Raw genomic sequence first — 22,958 nt, 5'->3', positions numbered from 1 at the left:
CCCAAGTAGTTTTATGAAAAAATATTTTTGAAAGGTCTGTGTGCAAAGCAGTTTGTGACATGAGATATAGAAGAGGATTAAGCCAGCTTTGTCAAGAAACAGACATTTTGCTTGGCAGCTAAAAAGGTTTTATGCAGCATGTTATGATATTCCTGTCAGCAGTGACACAGGTGAAAAGCAGATGGTTACTATGATGAGTAATTTTTGCAGGGTTTTTTAGCACACGGTAGATAGAGTTTTAATATCTCCTGCTGATATTCAGTCATACACTGTTGTCTAAACTTAAGGTTTTAGTGACTTCAAAGACAGCAAACTGCATTTGGAAAAAATGCCACTTCATATTTGATGATAGATTTGCTTTCCTAGTTTTCTTTCCAATTTATGTATCTTACAAAAGCTGTGGATAAACTTCAGAATGTTTTATAGCTGACTGTAAAACTTCTGTATATCCTGTATAGGAAATACAATAATGTGATGCAGAACACTGTATAATTTTGTTCTCTTACTTGTATTCCCAAGCCCTGCAAGTTGACCAAATTCGTGTGGTGAATGTTGTGGTTATTTCTCTTGAGTACATTGCAGTAAGATTGAAACTAATGCAGTTCTTGGGGACATTGAAAAATGAAAGATAATTTACTGCGAATAATTCATTTTATTGATTATGGAAGCTCATTTTGTTGTAGTAAAAATAATTAATTCACTGATTTAATTCATAATTTTTAGTTTGATTTTTCTGAATCACCAGCATCTATTCTGTGTAACACTAAGAGCAGTACTGTACTTCCCCCAGGCCATAGAAAAAAGTGAACTTTAGGATCTCACCTATTTTTCTACTCCCTTGGTTATCCTTTGCTGAAGGTACAAAGTTGTAACTGTAAATACTTCATTTAGCATATATCCTTGTATTTTAAAGGGAGATGATAAGTTAATGCTTTTCAAAAAAGAAACTGTTACATTAAAGCAGCTCTGTCAGTCCTCAAAGCTGAAATTATTTTAAAAACATTAAAAATCTTACTATCTGTTCTTTCATGTTCACAGGACTTGGAATTATTAGCAAATGGTGACCTAACAGTGATAGGAGATCGTGGAGCTACACTGAGTGGGGGACAGAAGGCTCGTGTAAATCTGGCCAGGTTAGTGTTTTGCTATTTCTAAAATTTACAAATTGTCAGGCTTCAGTGATTAAAGTAAACAAGTTTAACACTTTGTGATACTGCCTTTTCTTTAAATTTTGTAGAGCTGTGTATCAAGATGCAGACATCTACCTTTTGGATGATCCACTGAGTGCAGTAGATGCTGAAGTTGGAAGACATTTGTTTGAAAAGTATGTTACTGCTTTATTTTCATTTAAAATACAACTGTTATTTTCTGATTCCTTATAGAAACACTTGAAAATGGACATGGGCTCTTCATGTCCTATGACAGGACAAAGGGTAACAAGTGCAAGCTGGGCCATAGGAGGTTCTGTGAAAACATAAGGAAAACCTTTTTCACTGTGAGAGTGAGAGAGCACTGGCACAGGCTGCCCAGGGAGGTTTTGGAGTCTCCTCTGGAGACATTCAAACCCCACGTGGATGTGTTCCTGTGTGACCTACACTTGGTGATCCTGCCCTGCTGGGGGGGTTGGACTAATGAGCTCTTGAGGTCCCTTCCAGCTCTTAACATTCTGTGGTTCTGTGAGAGACAGCATTTTTTGGGAGATGGATCTCTTCACAGAACTTAATGCAGTTTCTTTCTGCATTTATTTTTCCTCTGTTTTATGTATTTGGAAGGCATATAGATTTTTCTTGTGTGTCTCTGTAATTTTGTTTTTTTATTTTTAAAACCCCTGTAGAAGTTTTCTTTGAAAACATAAAAAATAGAATTATTCTTAAGGGAATATATGCCATTTTCTGGAGGAGAATGTCAAACTTCATACATGAGTGTTGGGGTTTATGAATATTGGGGTTTATGAATATTAGAAGTCAGTGAAGAATAAGGTGGGGTGAGATTTAAGGTCCGTTCTTAGTTTGCTGAAACTTTATTTGTGTAGTAGTAAGAACTTAATTCAAGTGGCTAAAGAAATGGACATAACTCTCTTAGGTTTTTGATATTTTATTTTGGTTCTTGAATGGCTGAAAATACTCTCAGGTAGGAGAAACAGGGAACTGGTTTAAGGAGTAGACTGGAGAGCAGAAACAGAAGGAAAGAGAATGTATAATCTTACCATGAAAGAGACAGCTATTGGGCTTTCCCCCATTCCTGAAGAAATAGGACAGTGTTCATTACTAGTAAGATTCCCTTCTCATTAAATTTCCTATTCTCTATCACTCCCTTTTTTCAACTGCCTAATCTATATCACATAAGAAGTATGAGAATGAGAACAATTCAGTTATTCCCAGCCAATGTTTTGTCCTTGCTTCTTAATAGCCCTCTACTCTTCCTAGCAAAAGGTATGATCTAGAATTTATTAGAAGTAGAAGGAAAAAAATCTATTAACCAAATTTAGTGAAGCCTTTTCTTTAGAACACTTAAATCTTTTGAATTCCACGTTCCCAATACATTAATTAATTTGGTTTTACTATTGTTCCCTTCTCTCCACCCCTAGACAATGATAAAAACTCGTGTTGTGCTAATGGTTGTAGAATTAGCATTGAGTAGCATTGCATGCAGATTCTTTTTCCCCTTGTGGGAAGGCTTTTAGTATCTAAATATGAAGATTGTACATCCTACTGATGTTTGCAGCTTGAAATCTAGAGATGCCTCTGAAACCCCATCAACATTTTGGTTTGTTTTCTTAATTTCTTCAAACAGATTTCTTCCATCAGCCAGTATGGAGTAAGAACTCTATGATGCATAGGCTTTATGTTCATTATTCTGTGCAGGATCATTTTCACCTGCCATGATGGATAGATGGAGGTCATTACTTTTGTAGTTCACATACTCTTATTAAATTCCTTTAATGCCTGTTGAAGCTATCTGGTTTGTAGCTGCTGCTTTTCTGTTTCTGCACAGGACTGCTCTGCAACTCCAGTGCCTGAGTTCAAGTGCGCTCACCTGAGCTGTCAGCCTGTCTGTCTGTCCCTTAACTCTTAAGGTTTTGTCACCAAGAGGAAAGCAGGAAAGTGCAGTAGTGACTTGCAAAGGAGGTCAGGTTGCCTTTTCACTTTGTTTTATGTGAGCATCTACATCTTGCTGCAAAACTGGAAGTCTGAATTTTTGTATGAGCAAAACTGTAAAGGAGCTAGAGACCACTGCTTTGTGAGCACAGCGTGTGTTTATCTGAAAAAATCTGTGGAGGTGAGGAAGAATTAGGTTTTCTCAGAGAATCTGAAACTCAGAAAGCTAGCTGGGGTTCTTCTTTTACTTATATTTGCTCTTCCTCCCCAATCCCAGATCAGTTTGAATGAAACACAGAGAAGGAGAATGAAAGCAATTTGTGGAGAAAATGGACTGGGTGTGGAGTATTAGTGGCAAGGAAAACTGGGCAGTGCCTCCTTGTTCAGGATCTTTAGGGAGGGATTTTTTACAAACAGAAGTTGCCTTTTGAGGACCTCATGGCAGCTATAAAAGGTGCTGGGAGCTGTGGCAAGAGCATTATGTTCAGTAGCCTGCCTTGCATAACAAGGCAGGGCATGTCCTTTAATGCTTCCTGAATAGTGCTAGAAATGTGGAGAAGAGAGAGAGCACTTGGGCAAGCAAGAATGATTTCTTAGAACATCGTGCTAAGGAATGCCTGAGACACCACTTCTTACAAGCTGCCCCCAGGAGTCCAAACCACAAGGCATAAAACAATGGACACGATGGCAGAAACAGGGGTTTATTTAATGAGAATCTGAAATGGATATTGTTCAGTTTGCTCACTCTTTTTTTGTTTTTTTTCTTCCTTTTCCCCTTGTAGTTTTATGTTAATGTTTAGTTCTTTTAGAAGTGTCTAGCCTATGTGTTTACATGTAAAGATAAGTATGTTCCTAGTAATTTCACCCAGTTTTTGGGTGGCTGGGTCATTCCATTTGCTGCTTCTTCCTGTTCTTTTGAGCTGCTGCAATAAACAGTTTAAAATACATTTTCAAATGTGAGAAGCAAAGCTCCAGTAGGAAAGCAGTCCACAATATTATTAATAAGGGTTTGTGTTTCTTTAGGATTTCTCTCTAATACAGACAAATTGTTTTGTGGATGATATAGCAAATTAAGCCATTCACTGAATTCTTCTCTCTTGATCAGATTCCTTGAAGCCTAGGAAAGCATAAACTGGAGATTCCCTATTTTTGTGTTACTTGAAGCCTTTTTTCCTGTGAGTGGGTGTTCATCAGTACAGTTCTAGGTTTTTGTGTGTATTCGTGTGTGTATGTGAAAAGATGCATGTATTTTAAATACTTAGTAAAGAAATAGTTTTTCATTAGCTCCTAAGAGGTGTGGTATTTTGACATCTCCAGTTTTGAAATGAGGAGCAGCTATACAAATATTATAGCACATTTCCACTTATGACAAAGTTTGGAATAGCCTGTGATATTCATTCATTTGTGCTTGGATTCCAATAAGTTTTCTTCTCTCCCTGTGCATCTTTGTAAACATATTTCTATAAATTACACAGTTTCAGATTACTTTTTGATAGAAATTGTCCCATCAGTAATACAGACTCAAAAATTGTATCTTTGGGAATAAGATTTAGAAGTGCTTGAGGGAAGGAGAAAAATGAAGTAGGGAAAAGGAGTAAAAAAATGTTATTTTTTTAAAGTTATGTAAACAGATCTGATTATTTGCATTTTCTGTTTAAAGACATTTGACTTTTGCAACCCTTAAGAGACCATGAATGCTTCCAGTCTCGTATCTCTCAAAGTGGAGTATGCTTGTAGATCTATTGTAACACTGGAACTTTGAGGAAAAAGTGCTGTTATGTTGGTGCAGGTAATTAAAAGCAAGTGGAGCTCATCAGCCTTTGAAACTAGCAGGTAAAAGCCAGAAGGGCTCATTTCTATAGAGGGAGCACAGACACAATCAGTGTGTCAGGGGAACCAAGCAAAAATAACCCTGGCATGTACCAGTGCTGTGTTTAAAGGTGTGTTATGAGCTTTGTGCACTAATGACAAGTGTATGGGGGTGTTGGAGTGTAAAGGACTTCACCCTCCTTCTTTTCAGGTAGGATCTCTCTAAATCAAGGGTATCTCTAAGACTTCCCACTTTGTGTTTCATACCTGATCCATGCTTACTGCTGCACTGGTTACAGCCCTAATGAGCCCATGTACATGTTTTTTCATATTACAGGTGTTGCTCTTAAAAACGTATTAGTTACAGCTTTACTTTTAGGTAATAGAATTGAAATTCCCTGAGCTTTGTTGTGTTTATTGCAGGGGTTGTGTTTAAAAGGTATGAATATGTTACAGCAGTGTTGCTTGGGGTTTATGGTTTGGGTTTGTTAATTTTTTTCCAGAAAGTCAAAAGTGTAAATGTGGTCAGTGTATGTTGTGTTTTAAAAAAACCATAAAATTTTACAATTTTTATCTCACATAAATGTGTGTGGTTTTCTCTGGGTTTTTGTTTGTTTTTTTTTTTGTGTGTTTTGGTTTTTGTTTGTTTGGTTTGGTTTCTTTTGTTTGTTTGTGCTTTTTAAAATCATGCAGTAAAAAAGCAAAAAACCCCACCTGCAGAACCCCAGTGTAGTTGTATGCTTGTGTGGTCTGTGGCTATGGTTGCAAAACAGTATTATGAATAAATAACCCAGAAATGGGCTCAAGAGTGAGGGATGCGAAATCACGCAGGAAAAGTTCACAGAGAGCTACTTAAACACTGAGATCACTGGCTCAAAAAGTCCCTAAGATTAGGACTCTGGAAAATGAAAATGTGTACTTGTGGAAGCATCACTATATGCTTGTCTATATGCTTTTTCCAGCTGTCCATGACTGACTGGTGCCCAGGATAGGGCAATGGATTTTGTAGACCCTTATTTTGTGTCAGAAGACTTGTCCTTAAGTGTTAGCCCAGTGGAAGCTGGGACTAGTTATGAGATGGAGATAAATGGTTAGCAAGATAAGTATAAAAGTGAAAGCAGCATAGTAAAGTAGGTGTGGGTTTTCTGTCTCTGGAAAACATATCACACCTTTTGTTTGGTTGTTTTTCTTGTTTTTGCTGGAATTTTGTAAACTTTGAAATATACAGAAACAACTGGGGGAGTGTTCTCTCAAAACCACTTAAAGGGAGAGGAAAGCAAATGTAACAAGTTAATATAAAAAAGTCTTTATACCAGTGAACACTTCTGCATGTGCTTCAATTTCATTTCAGTGGTTATTTCCACTGAAACAAATATAAATATTAACTGAAGTTAAATTGTTTGTGAACTTCCAAAAAGGAGAGGCAAAATGAATGCTGAGGGAAGAAAGTAGAATCATTAAAGAAGAGACTTTGCAGAGGTGAAAGAAAGCTGGTTCTTGGAGATAAAAATGTAAAAAAGATTAAAGTACAACTTGTCTCAAAGAAAAGAAAACCTGATAGGGAAGGAAGAACAAAAGAGGATTTGTATGCACAAAAGCACCAAGACACTGCCTTTGCATGTGTTGCTGTAGGGCCCCTTCTGAGTGTCTTCTGCTGCATGTTCCCCAGTATCCAAGCTCAAGGTATTAATTTTTTTAATTGTGTAAAAGTTTGCTGTCAAAGTTCGGGGGGATTTTTAAATGAGTGACAGCGTACTGTTACTTAGGTTTGTTAAACTTAAAATCTTGTTCAAAATCTTGGATGGGTGTAATTTTTGGAGACATCTGTCATGAGGGTGATGCTCCTGATGATGACTGAAGGTCATTGATGCTACATTTCCTGGTGATAGAAAGCTGGGTAATGCTTCAGGCAGTTCTGAAGATGAACAGGGATTTGGAAAGTCTTGGTTACAGGATGTGAATTAATAGTTGTACACAGCAGGCATTTCTCCATGAACATACAGTGAGCAGGGATCACTAGTGTGGCACTTCTATGGAAAAGAAGGTGCAGGTTATGGTGGATCACAAATCTGTGAATCAGACATGTCATGTTCTTCTTAAGGAAACTTTGCCTTGGGATTTATGACCAGTACTGTATCTAACAGCACAGGTAAAGTAATCCTCCTATGATGTTCTGTATCTGTAAGGTCTCAGCTGGACACAGTTAGAAACTGGTCTACTGTCTTCTGGGAAGCAGTGGATTTAAATTGTACCAGAAGATGTAAGCGTGGAACTTTGAGGAAGAAAAAAAATAGTAATGATAAAGGTAGCTTGCCCCTAGAACACATTTTCAAGGATGTTGAAGTTTCTGGTTTTGAGCTTAAAACAAGCAGACATACAGAACAACCTAACATCTATTAGCAGTGGTTTAAGCTTAAAGTGATTATCAGTTGAGGAAGACTGTATAACTTTCATAGTCCCTTCATCCCAGTTTTCCTTGTACTGAAGAACCTTTGGGTTCTCTGTCTACATCTCTTCTGGCTGTGTGAGAGTAACCCTGTGTGTGCATCTGTGTTTAACAAATGTGGCTACAGAGATTACATTTTGTGCAGTAATTTGTCCTACTGTCAGGTGTTAAATGTGCCCACAGTCATACTCTGTTGAGTATGCCCCTTGAGAGAGTAGTGGAGAAGCACAAGGAAGGTGAGCTTTGTGGGGGTTTAAACAATAAATAAAAAGGTCATAGAATCATAGAATTGGCTGGGTTGGAAGGGACATCAGAGATCATCAAGTCCAACCCTTGCTCCAGGGATGGAGAATCCACTACTTCCCAGGGCAGCCTATTCCAATGTTTGATCACCCTCTCAGTAAAGAAATTCTTTCTAATGTCCAACCTAAACCTCCCCTGGCACAACTTGAGACCGTGCCCTCTTGTCTTGCTGAGAGTTGCCTGGGAAAAGAGACCAACCCCCCCCTGGCTACCCCCTCCTTTCAGGGAGTTGTAGAGAGTGATGAGGTCTCCCCTGAGCCTCCTCTTCTCCAGGCTGAACACCCCCAGCTCCCTCAGCCTCTCCTCATAGGATCTGTGCTCGAGTCCCTTCACCAGCCTGGTTGCCCTCCTTTGGACCTGCTCCAGGACCTCAATCTCCTTCCTGAACTGAGGGGCCCAGAACTGGACACAGGACTCGAGGTGTGGCCTCACCAGGGCTGAGTACAGGGGCAGAATCCCTTCCCTGGACCTGCTGGCCACACTGTTCCTGATCCAGGCCAGGATGCCATTGGCCTTCTTGGCTACCTGGGCACACTGCTGGCTCATGTTCAGAGAATTTCTGGGCGTACTCCAGCAGATGTCTGAACACATGGACTGGGTATGTCCCCTGTTGAGGGGTTTTTCCTTGGTTCTCTGCATCCTCAGTGAGAAAGGGTGACAGTGTCAATTGGTGGTTCACCTGTAACTGTGTGTTTAACCTAGAACTGATGTGTTTTTTTCTTCAGCTATGCAGAGCAGTATTTCCAAAAGTAAATGCACGATAAAACTAAGCCTTAGCGAGCCAGTTAAAAACAAACAGTTATTGACCCTTTGGGTGTTTTTTAAATCTTTTTCAGTTCTATGACAAACCCAAATTTTCACCAATAAGAATCTGATGAAATCTCCATTTTGTGCCAGCCCATTTATTATAATTGGTTTTGCTGAGCCTGTTTTTGAATATGGTTTGAGTCTTTTGTGGCAACCAAGGCACTGTACAAACTTAAAGGTCACTGTCAATTGCAGAATGGATGTAGTCAAATGGGAGAGAGAATATTTAAAAAAAAAAAAAAAAATATTTCAAGCATAAAACTCAAGTAGTTTGATGTTTTGAAACAGACGTTAAGTATTATTTTTTTACTACCACAAATACTTAGTATTTACTAGTTTTGCAACTTCTGTTCTTCATGAGGGTACAGCATTTTAAATGGCAAATTTTTCTAGTGAGCTGTCTGAGCAGTGAGTTGTTTAACTCAGTAATAGATCTAAGTATATGCTCTTTGTTGCAATTTTTCCTCCCTGTGCTGGTGCCAGTGAATCGTGCCAACAATTTTTCTACTCACCTGTTATCAACAAACTATTCAGCTAGCTTCTTTCTACCCAGATAGACATCAAATCGAGAGGTGCTGGTTGTTCAGAAATTCTCAACTGAGCGACCTGATGTATCAGTGGAAATTTATATTTCCACAGAGGTCATTTTTTGCCTTCTCTCTTGAGATCAAGATCACACAAGATGCTGTGCTGACAGCTCTGACAGTTCTAATTGGTTTGCTCTGATCCTGTGATAACCCACTTCCTTTTTTTTTTTTTCTTCTTTTCCTCTCTCCTCCCCACCCCTCCCACAAATGCAAACTTAAAGTGCAGCAGTCACATTGTGACTTAGGGTCCAGATTTAAAGCTGTTCAGCCTTAGTTTATCCCAGTAAGCTGTTAGACATGTATCTGGCACATAGAAAACTCAGTGATCAAAGTGGTGTATAGGCTGTGGGGAGGGACTACGTTAGGGAAAGCTAGATCTCTTCACCATGAACACCTGGTATATTCTCTTTTGGCGGCTTTCCTGCTAGGAAATTAAATATCCTATAGGCTCTCTGGTCTTTGGCCAGTTCTCTAGATAGGTTTTTTTGCAGATAGTGTTTGTTGAATGTCTTCAGCTGGTGTTCTAGTTGACATGTGGCTTATTTCAGTGGCTCCTGAGAGGGTGGACAGTAACCACACCAGAATAAAATCTCTTGAAGAGCTTGGGGTATAAATAGTTGTGACTGCTCAAATTGTTACAGAGATACAAATACTTTGATTAATTTTTATCTTGATCAACTAAGAATGACATCATGGTTTTATAGTTGCTTTTTCAATGCTACATACAAGCATATAACTTTCTAAGAAGGAATGTGACTTTTAACTTAATTTTACTGCACAGTTTATTTGGAACACTGTAATATACTTTTTCTGCACGTAATTTTGCTGACTGGCACTGATATTAACCATTTTGTAGTATTCTATTTCCTACAGTCTTTGTAAGAGTGATAAAGCAGATGTTAAGCTGTGTTGGGAATTAATTGGGTAGACAATATGAACATGTAGTAAGCAGTATGGTCTCAGTGCTGCATGCCAAGGTCCCTCTGTGGTTCTGAAGGTTCTGCTTTGAGCAGGCTGCAGCCTGGTCCTGCAGACTTTTTTCCTGGTTTGCAGAAAACTGATGAGGGGTAGTACCAAAGTGTTTGCTTGGTTTTGTCTAGAAGTCCAACTCATGGGCCGTAATACCACTCAGCAGTGTGAGCAGCAAAAGACTGAGTTGAGACAACTGGGAGACAATTTCCAAAAAGGTACTCCTGGCCCAAATGGAAAATGCTAATGTAAACATCCTAGCTGGACACTTCAGTTCTAGCCAATATCAGTTTTCCAAGAGGAGTAGCTGAGAAAAAGTGTCCTCTCCAAGGGTTTTTCTCCCTTCTTTGTTACTGTGGGGATAAAGCCAATGAGAGTGTTGGTAGTGTTGGATACTCAGGTGTGTGTTTGCTGTCTCTGTTGTACCTTGTACATGGTCAGCATTCTTGCAAACCTCTGCACTTGCACATTGCTCCACTGCTGTGTTTTTTTGGGTTGGTTTGTTGGTTGTTTTTTTTTTGGTTTGATGGCCTGTCGAGGCTCTGCTGAAAAAAAATAGCAGGCAGCTTTTCTGCTAAAACTGTATGGGATATTGAACTGCGTTTGCCAGCGGGTTCTGGTGTGCTCAGTTCTTTCTTCACTTCTCCTTCCAAATCCCAGACTTCTGGGGAAGCCTCTAGGCATGTAAAGTTCAGGAGAGTAAAGTAAGCCCTGGTGCCATGAGAAAAGGTCAGAGATGGTTGAAGGATCTTGCTCCTCTACCTCAAAATACACCTGGATGTACCTCAGATCAGAAGTACTGTTTACTTTTCCAGAACTCTCATTAGCTAACTATTAGAGCTGCTTGAAAGTGCATCTCAAAGAAGTTACTTTTTATTTGCTGTATTCTTCCTTAATATGTTGCCCTGCTTTCCCTTTCCCTTGGTTTAATTTTTAAGTGCCCTCTTTGCAATGCAGCTTATGACATTTAGATTTGTTAGGAGGGTGTTTAAGTCTGTTTTAATTAAATAGTCTTAAACATAAGATATATCAGTATATCTTAAATATATTTGCTCTTCGTTCACCCTAGACCAGAAATAGTAAATTTCTTTTCCCAACCTTGAAAATTTATAGTTAAATAAGAAACATGTTTGTTACATTTAATTTGCATGAATCTAGTAAGAATGAACATCTTCTTTTATTATTTTAAATACTGTATAATTGAATAGAAGGTGTTTTCCAGAAATAACCAAAATGTTTTAGGACACTTCATTTTATAATCAATTTCACCATCTCTTTGCAGATGTATTTGTCAGGCCTTACATCAGAAGATCTCTGTTTTAGTCACTCACCAGTTGCAATATCTCCGTGCTGCAAATCAGATTCTAATTTTAAAAGATGTAAGTGTTTTCAATGTCTATATTTTTATATCAGATACTTTCTAACTATCCTTTTAATCAAAGAATGGGGGGAAAAAAAAACCCCAAACACTTGCAGATTTTTATTTCTAGCTTGTAAATAACTTTTCTGATCATATATATTTTTAAGATGTGTAATTATTACTGAAATAAGTTGATTTTTTAAAGAGTACCTTACCTGAAAACTGTTTATGAATTTTCTCATGCATACATGTAATCTCAGTTATTGATTTTTCTTACATGTGTAATATGCTGTGAGAGGCTTACATATTTTGACACTATATTATTTTTTTGCTGTTATTCTTTATTCACACAAAAGTGCAAGAAACAAGAACAATGTTCATTTTGCAACCAGTCCCTTTTTAAAATTAAGATTGAGAAATAGTCACAGATACCTCTGAGGGTGAGCAGGCAAAACAGATTCTTTCCAAACTTTGCTGTACCAGATATTTATGGGGAAATGCAAGTATTTGAGCTGGTTGGGTTTTTTTTTGTTTATTTGTTTGTTTAGTTTTTTTAATATTGGGTAACTAAGTACATGAGATTATGTTTGATACATTACAGAGTTACTAGCTATCTTTTTCCTCCCAGTTACAGCACTTTTTTTTAGCTATTTTTGTGATAGAGCTGTAAGAAGTGTGGAAATGGTTTGTGTTGCTCCTCATAGAGCTCTGTGAGGCCCAGAAAACTAAGGTGCTGTTTACCCCTAGCCTGGAGTAATATAGAAGGACTATTGGTTACATATCTATATGTGTATAGTTATATTTATAGTTATAGTTGGACAGCTTGTCCTAAAGCTGCATGGCTGTCTCCTGGACCTTATTGGAGAAGGCAGTTCTCACCTGGCTGTAACTGGGACTTTTGTCATCCTGTTAGTATGATCCTTGGCCTGGATAGCTGCTGGGAAGGGACTGGTTAGAGGCTGAAGAGCTCGTGTCTGCTCTTCTGAATCAGGAACTGATGATAGAGGCTTCAGCTCAGTTACTGCAGTGGGATTTGTGCTCAGCAACTGCAGAACCCCAGAGGCAGCAAAGGATAAATAGGAAAAATTGTGCTTTACAGAAGGAGTATAATGAAGATAATCAAAGCTTATATTAATTGTAGGGTAAAATGGTGGGGAAAGGTACCTATTCAGAGTTCCTGAAGTCTGGCATCGACTTTGCTTCCCTTTTGAAAAAAGATGAGGAGGTAGAACAGCTGTCGTCAGCTCCTGGAACCCCCAACCTGAAGTCTGCCCGGAACCGAACCTTCTCAGAGTCCTCTGTCTGGTCCCAGGATTCTTCTGCCCATTCACAGAAAGATGGAGCAGTGGAAAAACCACCCGTAAGTGCTCAAAGGAGAGATATGTCTCAATTCTTGGCTGGCTGTTTTTTTAACTTAAACGTCGATAAGGGCTTTTCCTGCTGCAATTGAATTTCAGGGCTTGCATTAGCACTCGTGGTGGGTCTGCTGGGCACTGTTGCCTGGCTGGTAGTCCTGGCACCTGGGCTGCAGAAGGCATCCCACAGCTCTGTTCTGTTCTGTTCTGTTCAAACCCAGCAGAGTGAGCTTGTTCAGGCTCTGCTGGATGCAGGAGGCATTCCTCTAAGTGTCCAAAGACACCGTACTGTGCTTCCTTCATCTTCTCTGACAGCAGCTCTTTAAAAGGCCCATACTAGTGTTTTTGGGTAGGTTTTATGTGTTTGCATGGCTGCCATTAACATACCCACATGATCTTGAGCTGGCCCTGAGGGTGTAACCTTGGGGCACCACTGGATTGCTCTGGTGAAAACAGCTTTTATATGGTGCCAGCTTGACTTTCCCCGTGCCTTCTTATCTCCTGATCTGCACAGTGCAAAAGCAGCCATAAGGTTTCTGTACCAGGGGTGGCCTTCTGCTGGTGTGTTTGCACTCATGCAAAACACCACAAGAACCCTGTAGCCCTCTAGCACTTCATCCATGGAACACATGGAACAAGTAATCCCTGTGTGTCCCTGATGATTGTCACCTTTATGCTGTGGGTATATATTATTTCTTTTCTGCTATAAAAAGCAGTGAGATTAAAAACAAAACAAACCACCCCAAAACTACAGACTTTTGGTTTTCATACCGTTTTGGAGGAATAGTTTTATGCCCAAAAGCAGTAAACCAGTAAACTTAACTGATACAATTAATATCCCAGTGGTGACTCCAGTATTAAATCCACTAAGGCATGCCAGACTTTTAACAGCATTAGAACTGCTGAATGGGGTTGGGGGCTGGAGAAACAAAAAAAAAAAAACCAAGATAGGCTTCTCTTCTTTTATAGGTGAGTAGGTGGGATTTCTCCTTTCACATCTGAGTCAAGTCTGTTTATTCCACTGCTCTTGTACAGCCATGTCTGCTGACAACAAAATCAAGTGTTCTGTGTCCACTGAACTGGCACTAGTTTTTATATCTCATATACCATGGGGGAAAAAAAATTGTTAATTTGGGTCGTTCTTTTACCTTCTTTGTTGCTGTCTCATTTTTTCCTTTTCTGTCTCTGTGTCCCCCATCCAGTGTTTGCTTAATATGATTTTCTCATTTGTCTTTACTTGTTTTCCCTATTAACAGATGCTTTGTTGGTACTTACAGGGAGGTGATTAGAACTTAATGGGTAATTTGTTAATCTAGGCATATGTTGATTGATTTGATTGATTTTGGTGCTTACTTGCAGAAGATTATTTCTTTTAAGTACTTTTCTGAAAAGGAAATATTAAGCACACTTGCATTCTGAAAACAGAATCTTTCCTAGGTCAAGGACTTCGTTACCAGAGCTGTTATTACTGAATGTAGTGCATAATAAGAGAAAAAATTGATTTAGCAATCAATTAGATTAGATATTTTTGGCTGCAAATGAAGTCAAGTTATATACTGTGATGCAATGCAAAATGAAATCCTCACAGTGTTGTTTAGCAGAGTCGATTTTTCAGTATTGGTCCACTAATTCTTTTAAATCAAAGCTATCATTCCAATATTTGAAGTTTATCTATGTGTAATCACTTGTCTCCTTATTTAATTGTTTGCTAATTCTGAGCCATGACTTTTTCAAGTAGCTTAGTCTGAATCTATAACTGTGAGGTTGATTGTCTTTTTTTGGTTTTTGGGGTTTTTTTTGTTTCATTTTTTGGTTTCGTTTTGTTTTTTTTCAGGCTGAAAATGCAATGGCTGCAGTGCCAGAGGAGAATCGTTCTGAAGGAAAAATAAACTTTAAGGTTTACAGAAAATATTTCACTGCAGGAACAAACTACTTTGTGATTTTTATACTTATATTATTCAATGTTTTGGCACAGGTAGGTTGTCAAGAGCAACAAATAATACCGAATGTATTTTGGTTTTGCCTTTTTTACTTTTTGTCTTTTTAACCTAGTGGATGCTTGCTACTGGTTCAGCTTCACTGGGGACATGTTTTTTAATAATTTTGTAGTATATTCATGGTATTTTGTATATCATCATTGAGTACCAAAGTAAAGTGATAAAAGCTCTTGCATTGAGCCTTGCTTCAACCATTTTAATACTTTTAATACATTTTAAGACACTGTGTCACAGAAATGATAAGCCAGTCAAATTCTTTGAGATGGAGAACAAAATTAAAAGGTGTATAAAGTAGTCCTTAACAAATCTGAGCAATCAGTGTGTTTCCAGCTGAAGGAGGGTAAATAGTGTGAGTATGGGAGGACAGTGTCCAACCTAAGCATTAGAAGAGAAGCTCCTCCATTGGTAAGTGCAAGTTATGAGAAGGACTAGAGGGAGGGTCACAGGTCAGCACAAAAAGAAAGTGAGGAAGAGGATAGGCAAATATTGTGTGTCATGCAGACTGTAGCAGATATGTGAAATAATTTTTAAACAAGGAAAATCATTTTGAAACTTACTGAAAGAAATGGTGAGCTGAGGAAGCTGTGTGAAGATAGTGTATTGCCTTTTGCTCTGTTTCCTGCTGAGAAAGTTTAAACTCATTTCATGGAAATGATTGGTCTTGGCAGTAAAGAATACTCTATATACTTAGACATGTTAATTCCTTTTTGCTTGTCCTTGAGTTGAGACTGTTGGAAAAATAGCTGAGCATGATCAAATCTCTGCATTAGACCATCCAGAAGTTAGAATTCATGTGAGCAGAGGTGTATTTTGAGATAAAGAACCCTGTTACAAGTTTGTAGTCACTTCTCAGCACAGAAGGAAGGTGGCAGTAGGAGTTTTTCCCTCCCTCTCTTCTCTTATCCTCCTTCAACCTTATTTCTGGTAATTATCTCCCGTAAACACACATTTCTGGACTGGTAACATTAGAAAGTTTGTTAATCAAAAAACATTTTGGAATATCTCTAGTAGCAAATTTAGGGACTGAAAAAATGAGTTCTTTAATGTGCAATTAACATACATTAGGAAGAGCTCCTATATTTTGTTTGCTTAAGTGTATTGCTTTCCTTTAGTTTGCTATCATGAAGGTAATTTAAGGTAACTTCTTTCTTTGTAGAGGGTTCTAATGCACCTTCTAATGTGCTTTGCAAATTGCTGCTGATCTGGAAAGACTGGATGGCACGCTTTCCTGAATATGTGATGTTTTCCCAGAGAACATGAAAGAATAGCAAGGAAATTTTAATTTTCTAATGTTTTTTTCATTTTGTAAGATGATTCTTGTATTCTCTTGATTCTCTTTTACTCAAGGTGGCATATGTGCTCCAAGATTGGTGGCTTTCTTACTGGTAAGTTGATGGAAATAATTGGTTGGTCATTTCTGCCTTTTCAGTTAAGTGCTGTTTGTGTAATAGAAATCAGAGTTGCACAGGTGGTGGGAGAAACCTTTTCTAGGAAACCTCAGAATATGCTTGATCTTTTTCAGATCTCCACTAATTTTGTGTGGGGAAAAAATAATACAACTATGTGCCAAAAAGTAGCCTGTGATTGCTACTACTCACAGTGTGATATATGACAACATCAGTACATGGGATTTTTTCAGCTAAAGATATCAACAGAGTTGAATCTAGAAAGAGTTAAACATACTCATGAATATTTGCAGAATGTGATTTGATGGTGGTTATCTTATGTATGCATTTCCACAGGGCAAATCATCAAGAAAAGTTGAATGTCACAACAAATGGAAATAATGGAGCAAATGAGACTGAACATCTAGACCTTAACTTTTACTTGGGAATTTATGCAGGTAATACACATGCACATGTGTATATCTGAAGAACTATTTACCATCTGACCTATCATACTAAGCAGTTTTGAGAGGTGTGAAGTAATGGCAATATGGTGAAATGTGATTTCTAGAAGTAACTGAGTAATGTTTTAACAGATTGGGAGCCTGAGTTTTGCTTCATGAATACATTCATTGGAATAAATAAAATTTTAAAAGATCTAACAGAAGAAATAAGTTGAATGCAGACTCTAAATTTGCTTTGCCTGATACTGGAAAGTAAACTAGGAACTGGGTATTCAGGAAGTCAGTAACTGTAAGGTTGTGGTTATTGTCTATACAAATAGGTCACTGAGCTAAATCTTCAGTCATTATATGGATGGGCAAGAGGGATTAGACATGGATCCTCATTCTGTGCTGTTCCAAAACTTGGCATGGCTACATTCCTTCTGAAGTGCTATAACAAAAGTACCAATTTTTAAAAAGCATTGTAGATGGGTATGCAAAGCAGGATGTTAAAAAGCATTTCAGTATATTTCAATAGGTAGCCATGCCTCTTAATATCCAGCAAAGGGCATTGATCATTGTATTCCAGCATTAAAACATCTTGAGGTACTGCTCTGAAATGTAGTAAAAATGGGCATAGAAAAATCTTGTTGAGAAATACGCTCACAGACTCTATCTACCAATTCTAGTTATGTACATTTTTGTATGCCATGATGATTTCTTGGTGGAGATGTAAACAATTGGTCTGAGAAAACAGGTGGAGTACCAGAACAATATGTATTGAATACATTTGGAAGATCACTCTTATGTGTGAGCAGATAGAAGGAGGATTTTTTGTTTAGGTTTTTTGGGGGGGGGAATCGATGTGATCTAAGTGCTTGACAGAAAATATTGTGCTTGGCCTGGGAAGCAACAATTTAGGAGCCAGATAACTTGGCTGTTACTTTCTCTGTGTAATGTCTTATTTCGTGAGCTGTTCCAGTGGACTGCTCAGTATGATTTAGTGTGGCAAATTTGGCTTTCTCTGACTGCATGTCCCTAACCACATATGGAAAATTTCATCCTTAAAGGCAAATTTTGTTTTAGATAGCAGAACAGCAAAAGTTACTTTTATATTGAAATGTGCAGACTGTTCCGTCAGATACTGCAGTAGTTGAACAAACAGCATGGAGTTACATACACAAAATTGTAAATGTAATTGAAAAAGTTATAAAAAGGTAGTACGTTTTATATGTAGTACATAATAATATAACTTAACTTTTTCTATAGCTTCTGTACAAAATATTTTAACATTTTTATTTCTGAGTCTGTTTGGAAAAAACAAAAATCACCACGGTAGTTCCTTCCCAGTCCTCCACGTTTCTGTGAGACAAAGATTTAGAAGAGTAAAATTTCTATTAATGGGAAACCTCATTGGCCAGAACTGTTCCACACCTTTTCTTAGAAGTGAACATGCAAAGAATCCTTGTCTCATACTGAGGTGGTAGGATTGTAAACAAGGAAAGTAAAAACTTTTGTCATGAGACAAACTGGATGAAGGACTTGCTTTCAAGTCTCATTCCTCTCCCTTCTCCCCATCCATTAGCTCTTTCCTGGTTATTCATTTGGCAAGGGTTACATCAGCAACTTTCTGTGGCTTCCAAGCCTGAGTGAAGTTGTACAGAAATGTGAGGTTCCTTCCATGGTCCCCACAAGCTGCTGTTTGGCATGGGCTCTGCCACAGCCTCCTGCCTAGTATCTCTTCTGCTCTCTTTTTGCAGGACCCAGCTTTCATTTTTGGGTCCGTGCAGTTACTATGGGCAAGGTTGTTTTATTTTTTTACCTAACCTCGAATGCAGCAGTCAGGACAAGGCAAATAAGCTCTGATCTCAGCCATATGCTTTTTTGCTTCACATCAGCATGTTCTGTGCTTTATGCTGTGTTTAATGCAGGCAATAAACTATGCAGATAAATGAAATCATGATGACTTTTCTTGCATCTTGGGAATATACAGCAGTAAACAGAATGGATTAACTGATTGACTTATCTACATCATAAAATTTACAACCTCACTTTTCCCCAGTGTTAGTAGAGCTGTACCCAAGTTTTAACTTGCCCTTAGAATAGGCAAAGTTTTATGTTGATAGATAGGGTCTAACAGAAGGGTGTCCTCAGGTCTGAACATCTGGGCTGATGGTGGCTATACTTATTTTCTGGAGCTGATCACCTGAAGCTTGGGAACACTGGCAAATGTAATGGTAACACCTTCACTGTTCACCTTCGTTGGCTGAAATTTGGGCACAGTGGAGATTGCACCCAGCAAGGAGTTGCAGCAGCAGTCTCATCATTTGTTGTTTCCATCTTTTGCCTGGTAGCACCACTGTCTTGTAAGTGGAGGTGTGCCCAGAAGTCAGACAAACAGTCTGCAGACCAATACCCTGTAGGGCCTCTATTTCACATGGTGTAAGGGATGCATCCAATATTGTGTTATGGAAATACACATAATTTAAATAATTTGATGTGGTTCATGAATGGAAGAATGGCATGAGTGGTTTGGGCTGATTGAGAATAACTCAAGGTTGTTTCTAAATAGCCATGTATATATTGCTTGGTTAATACCTGCTGGCAAATGCTGAATCTTCACAATGACCTCTGCAAGCCATGCTTACACATAGTGCTGTGAAATTAATCCCTTAGCAGAGCTGTTACGCAGAAGATTTTAATACAGATTTATTTCATGAGTTAACAGACATTTCCTACATTTCTATCAAGTACCACTTCTTTGAAACTGAAAAAGTGAAATTGTTTAAAGGATAGTAATCGTAGGTAGTAACAATATATCTATGTACTGTGCTCAGTCTTGACTCTCTAGGCTTAAGTTTGGACTCCTGCTATATGTAGAAGTCAACAAAAATTTAGTTTAGAGTCATTTTTAAATTCTCTTCCTTGTGAAAGATCCTTATCTGTATGCATGCTTTAGCCATGTTTTTTTATTTTTTTATTTATTTCAGGTTTAACAGTGGCTACTATACTGTTTGGCATAATCAGAAGTCTTCTGATGTTTCAAGTTCTTGTTAATTCTGGTCAGACATTGCACAACAAAATGTTTCAATCTATTTTGAAAGCTCCTGTCTTGTTTTTTGACAGAAATCCTATAGGTAAGTTTAATAGTAAAAAACCTCTTCATATTTGATGTACTTCATTCATTATGTTAACTATACTGTTTCTGGGCAATTACATTTTTATAGTATTTTTGCACATTTGTGGGTTGTTTTTCTTTAGCTAAAATCTGTAAATTTAACAGTGTGGTCCTTTTAAATTTGGAAGTCAGAATGTTGGCTGCTTCTTGATGCTTGATCTTATTTTCTGCAAATGCATTCTACAGAAAAATGAAATACCTGCAGCTTTGGTGTTGTACCTGATAGTTGGCATTGCTGTTCTTACTCACTTACACATGGGTACCTTCCACATGCTGAATGCATATGCATGCATTTTGTGGGGATGCCTTTCTTATGCTTTTCCTTCAAAGCTTAACCCCAACAATTAGTGTTAGTGGGTCAAGGCTTGGACTTAATGATCTCAGAGGTCCTTTCCAACCCAGCTGATTCTATGATTCTAATTATTTGCCCTTAAAAAAAAAAAAAAAAATTAACGTGTAGTAGTTCAGAGTTCTGAGAAACTCTGTAACTTACTGTCCTTCCAGAATGCTCAGATGTATAGAGCATCCCCTTTAAAACTGTAATCCAGACTCATGTTCTTCAAAAGAAACAAAAGAGAAGCTGGAGTGAAGAACAGAGTGAAGGGGATGTGGGGTGATACTGGTTTACTAGACAGACTTAGATGGGAAACAAGTAGTCTTCACTCCAGTAAGGAAAAGGAACATAGACTTGTTCTCATAGTTTTGTAAGGATGCATAGGCATGATTTTATTGTTTCAGAGAAATTCGAGTATTCACAGGAAAAAAACAACTCGTGGAGAAAGTTTCGTGTCCATGATATTAATGAAACATGTACAATTTCCCCTTTTTAAAAAAAAAAAAATCTACAGCTCTAGAATTTTAAGACTGTTACATGATCTGTTTGTACTGTGAGTCTGTCTGCCTTCACTTCTAGTCCTTGACAGTGGTCGTGAAGCATAAGATCAGGAGACAGGTTTAGTGGAGGGCTAATGAGAGCAGATGCATCAGAAGGAATCATAGTGGTGATGGGGTTTATTGTCTAAGAGGCAGGATTGTCCTGTTTGCTCTCTTGTTTTTACCTTGTGTGTAGGCATTAGCTGATGTTTTGAGGGAATACATACTCATCTTGTAAGGCTACCCATAAACCTGGCTCATCGTAACAAAGTAAGAACTACAAAGTAAACATCAGGTTCTGTAAATGTTGGCTTTGTAGCATACTGTGAAGCTCAAATAAGCAGTGCTCTCTATAGGCCTCTAAAACCTGCCTATCACTGATATTCACACGCTGTTTTGACTTCCAGATGTGTTTTTATTTATCAGCAGATATTTTATAATAGAAGATTAACTTCAGTGTGCATATATTTTTTTTTCCCCTTCATCTTTCTTTTGGTCATGGTAGCATGCAAAGGTACTGCTGTCCCACTGTATACATCTTTTGAAAAAGGAAAAAAGATAAAGGAGAAGATGACATGTGAGATGGTGCTCTTCTTCAGAACTGCAGCATGTAGCAGTTCTAAAATTCTGTTTTTAATACCCATGTTTCATTGTCTTATGTTTTTTCCTTCATATTTATCTTTCAGAACTTCAGATGCGACTTTTTTTTGCATTGAATTAGATTTCAGTAGAAGTCTTTTTTTCTTACTTTTTTCTTTCTTTTTTAATATGCCTTAATATGAAAGACAAACTGAAAAAGACATTGAAATACTAAAGGCTCCTTTTCCTATGTTTCTGATTGTAATAGCCAAGCCAAACTGTTAGTTATCATATCCCTTTATTTAGCCAAGCTGAACTATTAGTTATCATGACCCATATTAGCAAAGCTGATGTTGCAGTGTCAGATCTGTTATTTAATCACCCAGCGTATTCTCAGTATTTGTGTTGTTTCTTAAGACCTTAGCAGAAGCAATTGCTCAACTGACTTTTATTGTTTTAGTCATCCAAAAATAATCAGCAATTAAAAAATGTGAGGGTTGGTATTTTGAATGCGGGGTAATCCGTGTTCCAAACTCGAAGAAGGAAACTTAAATCCACATCCTGAGCTCTGGACAGTTCTTGCTGGGGAGACAGAATAATGCACAGCATCAGGGAGTCGACATTAGGGAAATGGAAATATGTGGTGAATCATGACATGTCTGTCAGCTCCCAACAGTGTAGATCCAATCAGTCGTGGTGAATAAATGAGATGACTTATTCCTTTAAAAATTAGGCTTTGTGAATCAGTTTAGGCATAAGCCCAGGATTTCTCTTTACAGATTGTATTAGCAATATATGGGGAGGGCAAGGGTGTGAAGAGAATGGTAACGAACATCTTACCCAGATAATATAAAAATTTGAATGTATTTTTGGAACCTGGATTACACAGCAGAGGCAGAAGAGGAGTGTGAGGACACCTCTCCTTTCCCCCCAGTGTTTGTATGTACACAGATATCACCTTTCTGTAATTTGGCATATATCTAAAAATAGATGTTACTGCTCTAAGTGTGTTTTGCATTGGAAGAACCTTATTAATAAATGCCTGTCTCTTTCTTATCACTCAGGCTAGCCCTACTGATCTGATAATCCTAAGTGACTAAAGCTTATTGTGTTATCCAGCACTCAGAATGAATGATCAGATATTTATGACTGAAATTCAAATTTATAAACAGATACCCATACAGCATCACTTAAACAGCTACAGTGAGAGCTTGATGGGAAGTTACAGATTAAGTGGTTGTATTTTAGGATTTATCTGACTTGTCTTCATTTGTTGACAGAATTTGTTTGTTTTTGGAGTTTACAATTTTACTGTTTAGGAACTTTGCTTGCTCTTCTCTCCGTATCCCAGTAAGGAATTGCATGCGTGTCAATGTATGTGTAAGGAGGAAAACATGGACATTTTCTACTTCATAGTGAATGCTTTATATATTCCTCTCCATGTGTCACTTGCAGGAATAAAGGGCTTGATTTCTGTGCACATCTAGCACAAGAGGGCAGCATGATCTGTTTTATCCCAGTGTAACATTGCAACAGCTTGTTAAAGGGATAATAAAATTTGTCTGTTATGTTTTTAGAGATTATATTTGAGGGGTGAAATTTCAGCCTCCACACAGAGCAGTAGTAATGTGGTTCTGTTCAGTTGTCCTCATTATCTGCAAGTGTAATATTTTCTTGTAATCTTATATACAGTAAGCTTTTCAGCTTCATATAATGCTGAATTGAGGAACATTGTTGGCTTTGTAGTTGGTGCCCAAAAGTTGTATAAC

The 22,958-nt window shown here is 38.0% G+C and overlaps 1 protein-coding gene across 5 annotated transcripts in view; it reads left to right on the top strand.

Annotated features, from left to right (window-relative positions):
- The window catches only part of ABCC4 (ATP binding cassette subfamily C member 4 (PEL blood group)), a 147,366-nt gene that overhangs the window by 37,920 nt on the left and 86,488 nt on the right, over positions 1 to 22,958 (top strand). For 4 of the 5 annotated variants that reach the window (XR_011725420.1, XM_071741910.1, XM_071741885.1 and 1 more), the window contains exons 12-19: positions 1,039 to 1,133; positions 1,238 to 1,324; positions 11,302 to 11,398; positions 12,521 to 12,739; positions 14,569 to 14,709; positions 16,079 to 16,116; positions 16,474 to 16,574; positions 19,550 to 19,696. Coding sequence is in view for 4 of the 5 variants with exons in the window: in XM_071741910.1 (XP_071598011.1) it covers positions 1,039 to 1,133; positions 1,238 to 1,324; positions 11,302 to 11,398; positions 12,521 to 12,739; positions 14,569 to 14,709; positions 16,079 to 16,116; positions 16,474 to 16,574; positions 19,550 to 19,696 (925 nt within the window). In the remaining variant the exon portion in view is untranslated. The remainder of the gene's footprint in view (positions 1 to 1,038; positions 1,134 to 1,237; positions 1,325 to 11,301; positions 11,399 to 12,520; positions 12,740 to 14,568; positions 14,710 to 16,078; positions 16,117 to 16,473; positions 16,575 to 19,549; positions 19,697 to 22,958) is intronic. The other variant, XM_071741903.1, reaches the window with a different exon arrangement.

Source organism: Heliangelus exortis, chromosome 1, assembly GCF_036169615.1.
Source record: "Heliangelus exortis chromosome 1, bHelExo1.hap1, whole genome shotgun sequence".
Taxonomy (NCBI): Eukaryota; Metazoa; Chordata; class Aves; order Apodiformes; family Trochilidae; genus Heliangelus; species Heliangelus exortis.
Note: the sequence above shows the minus strand (reverse complement) of the source record. Positions and strands in the feature narration are given on the sequence as shown.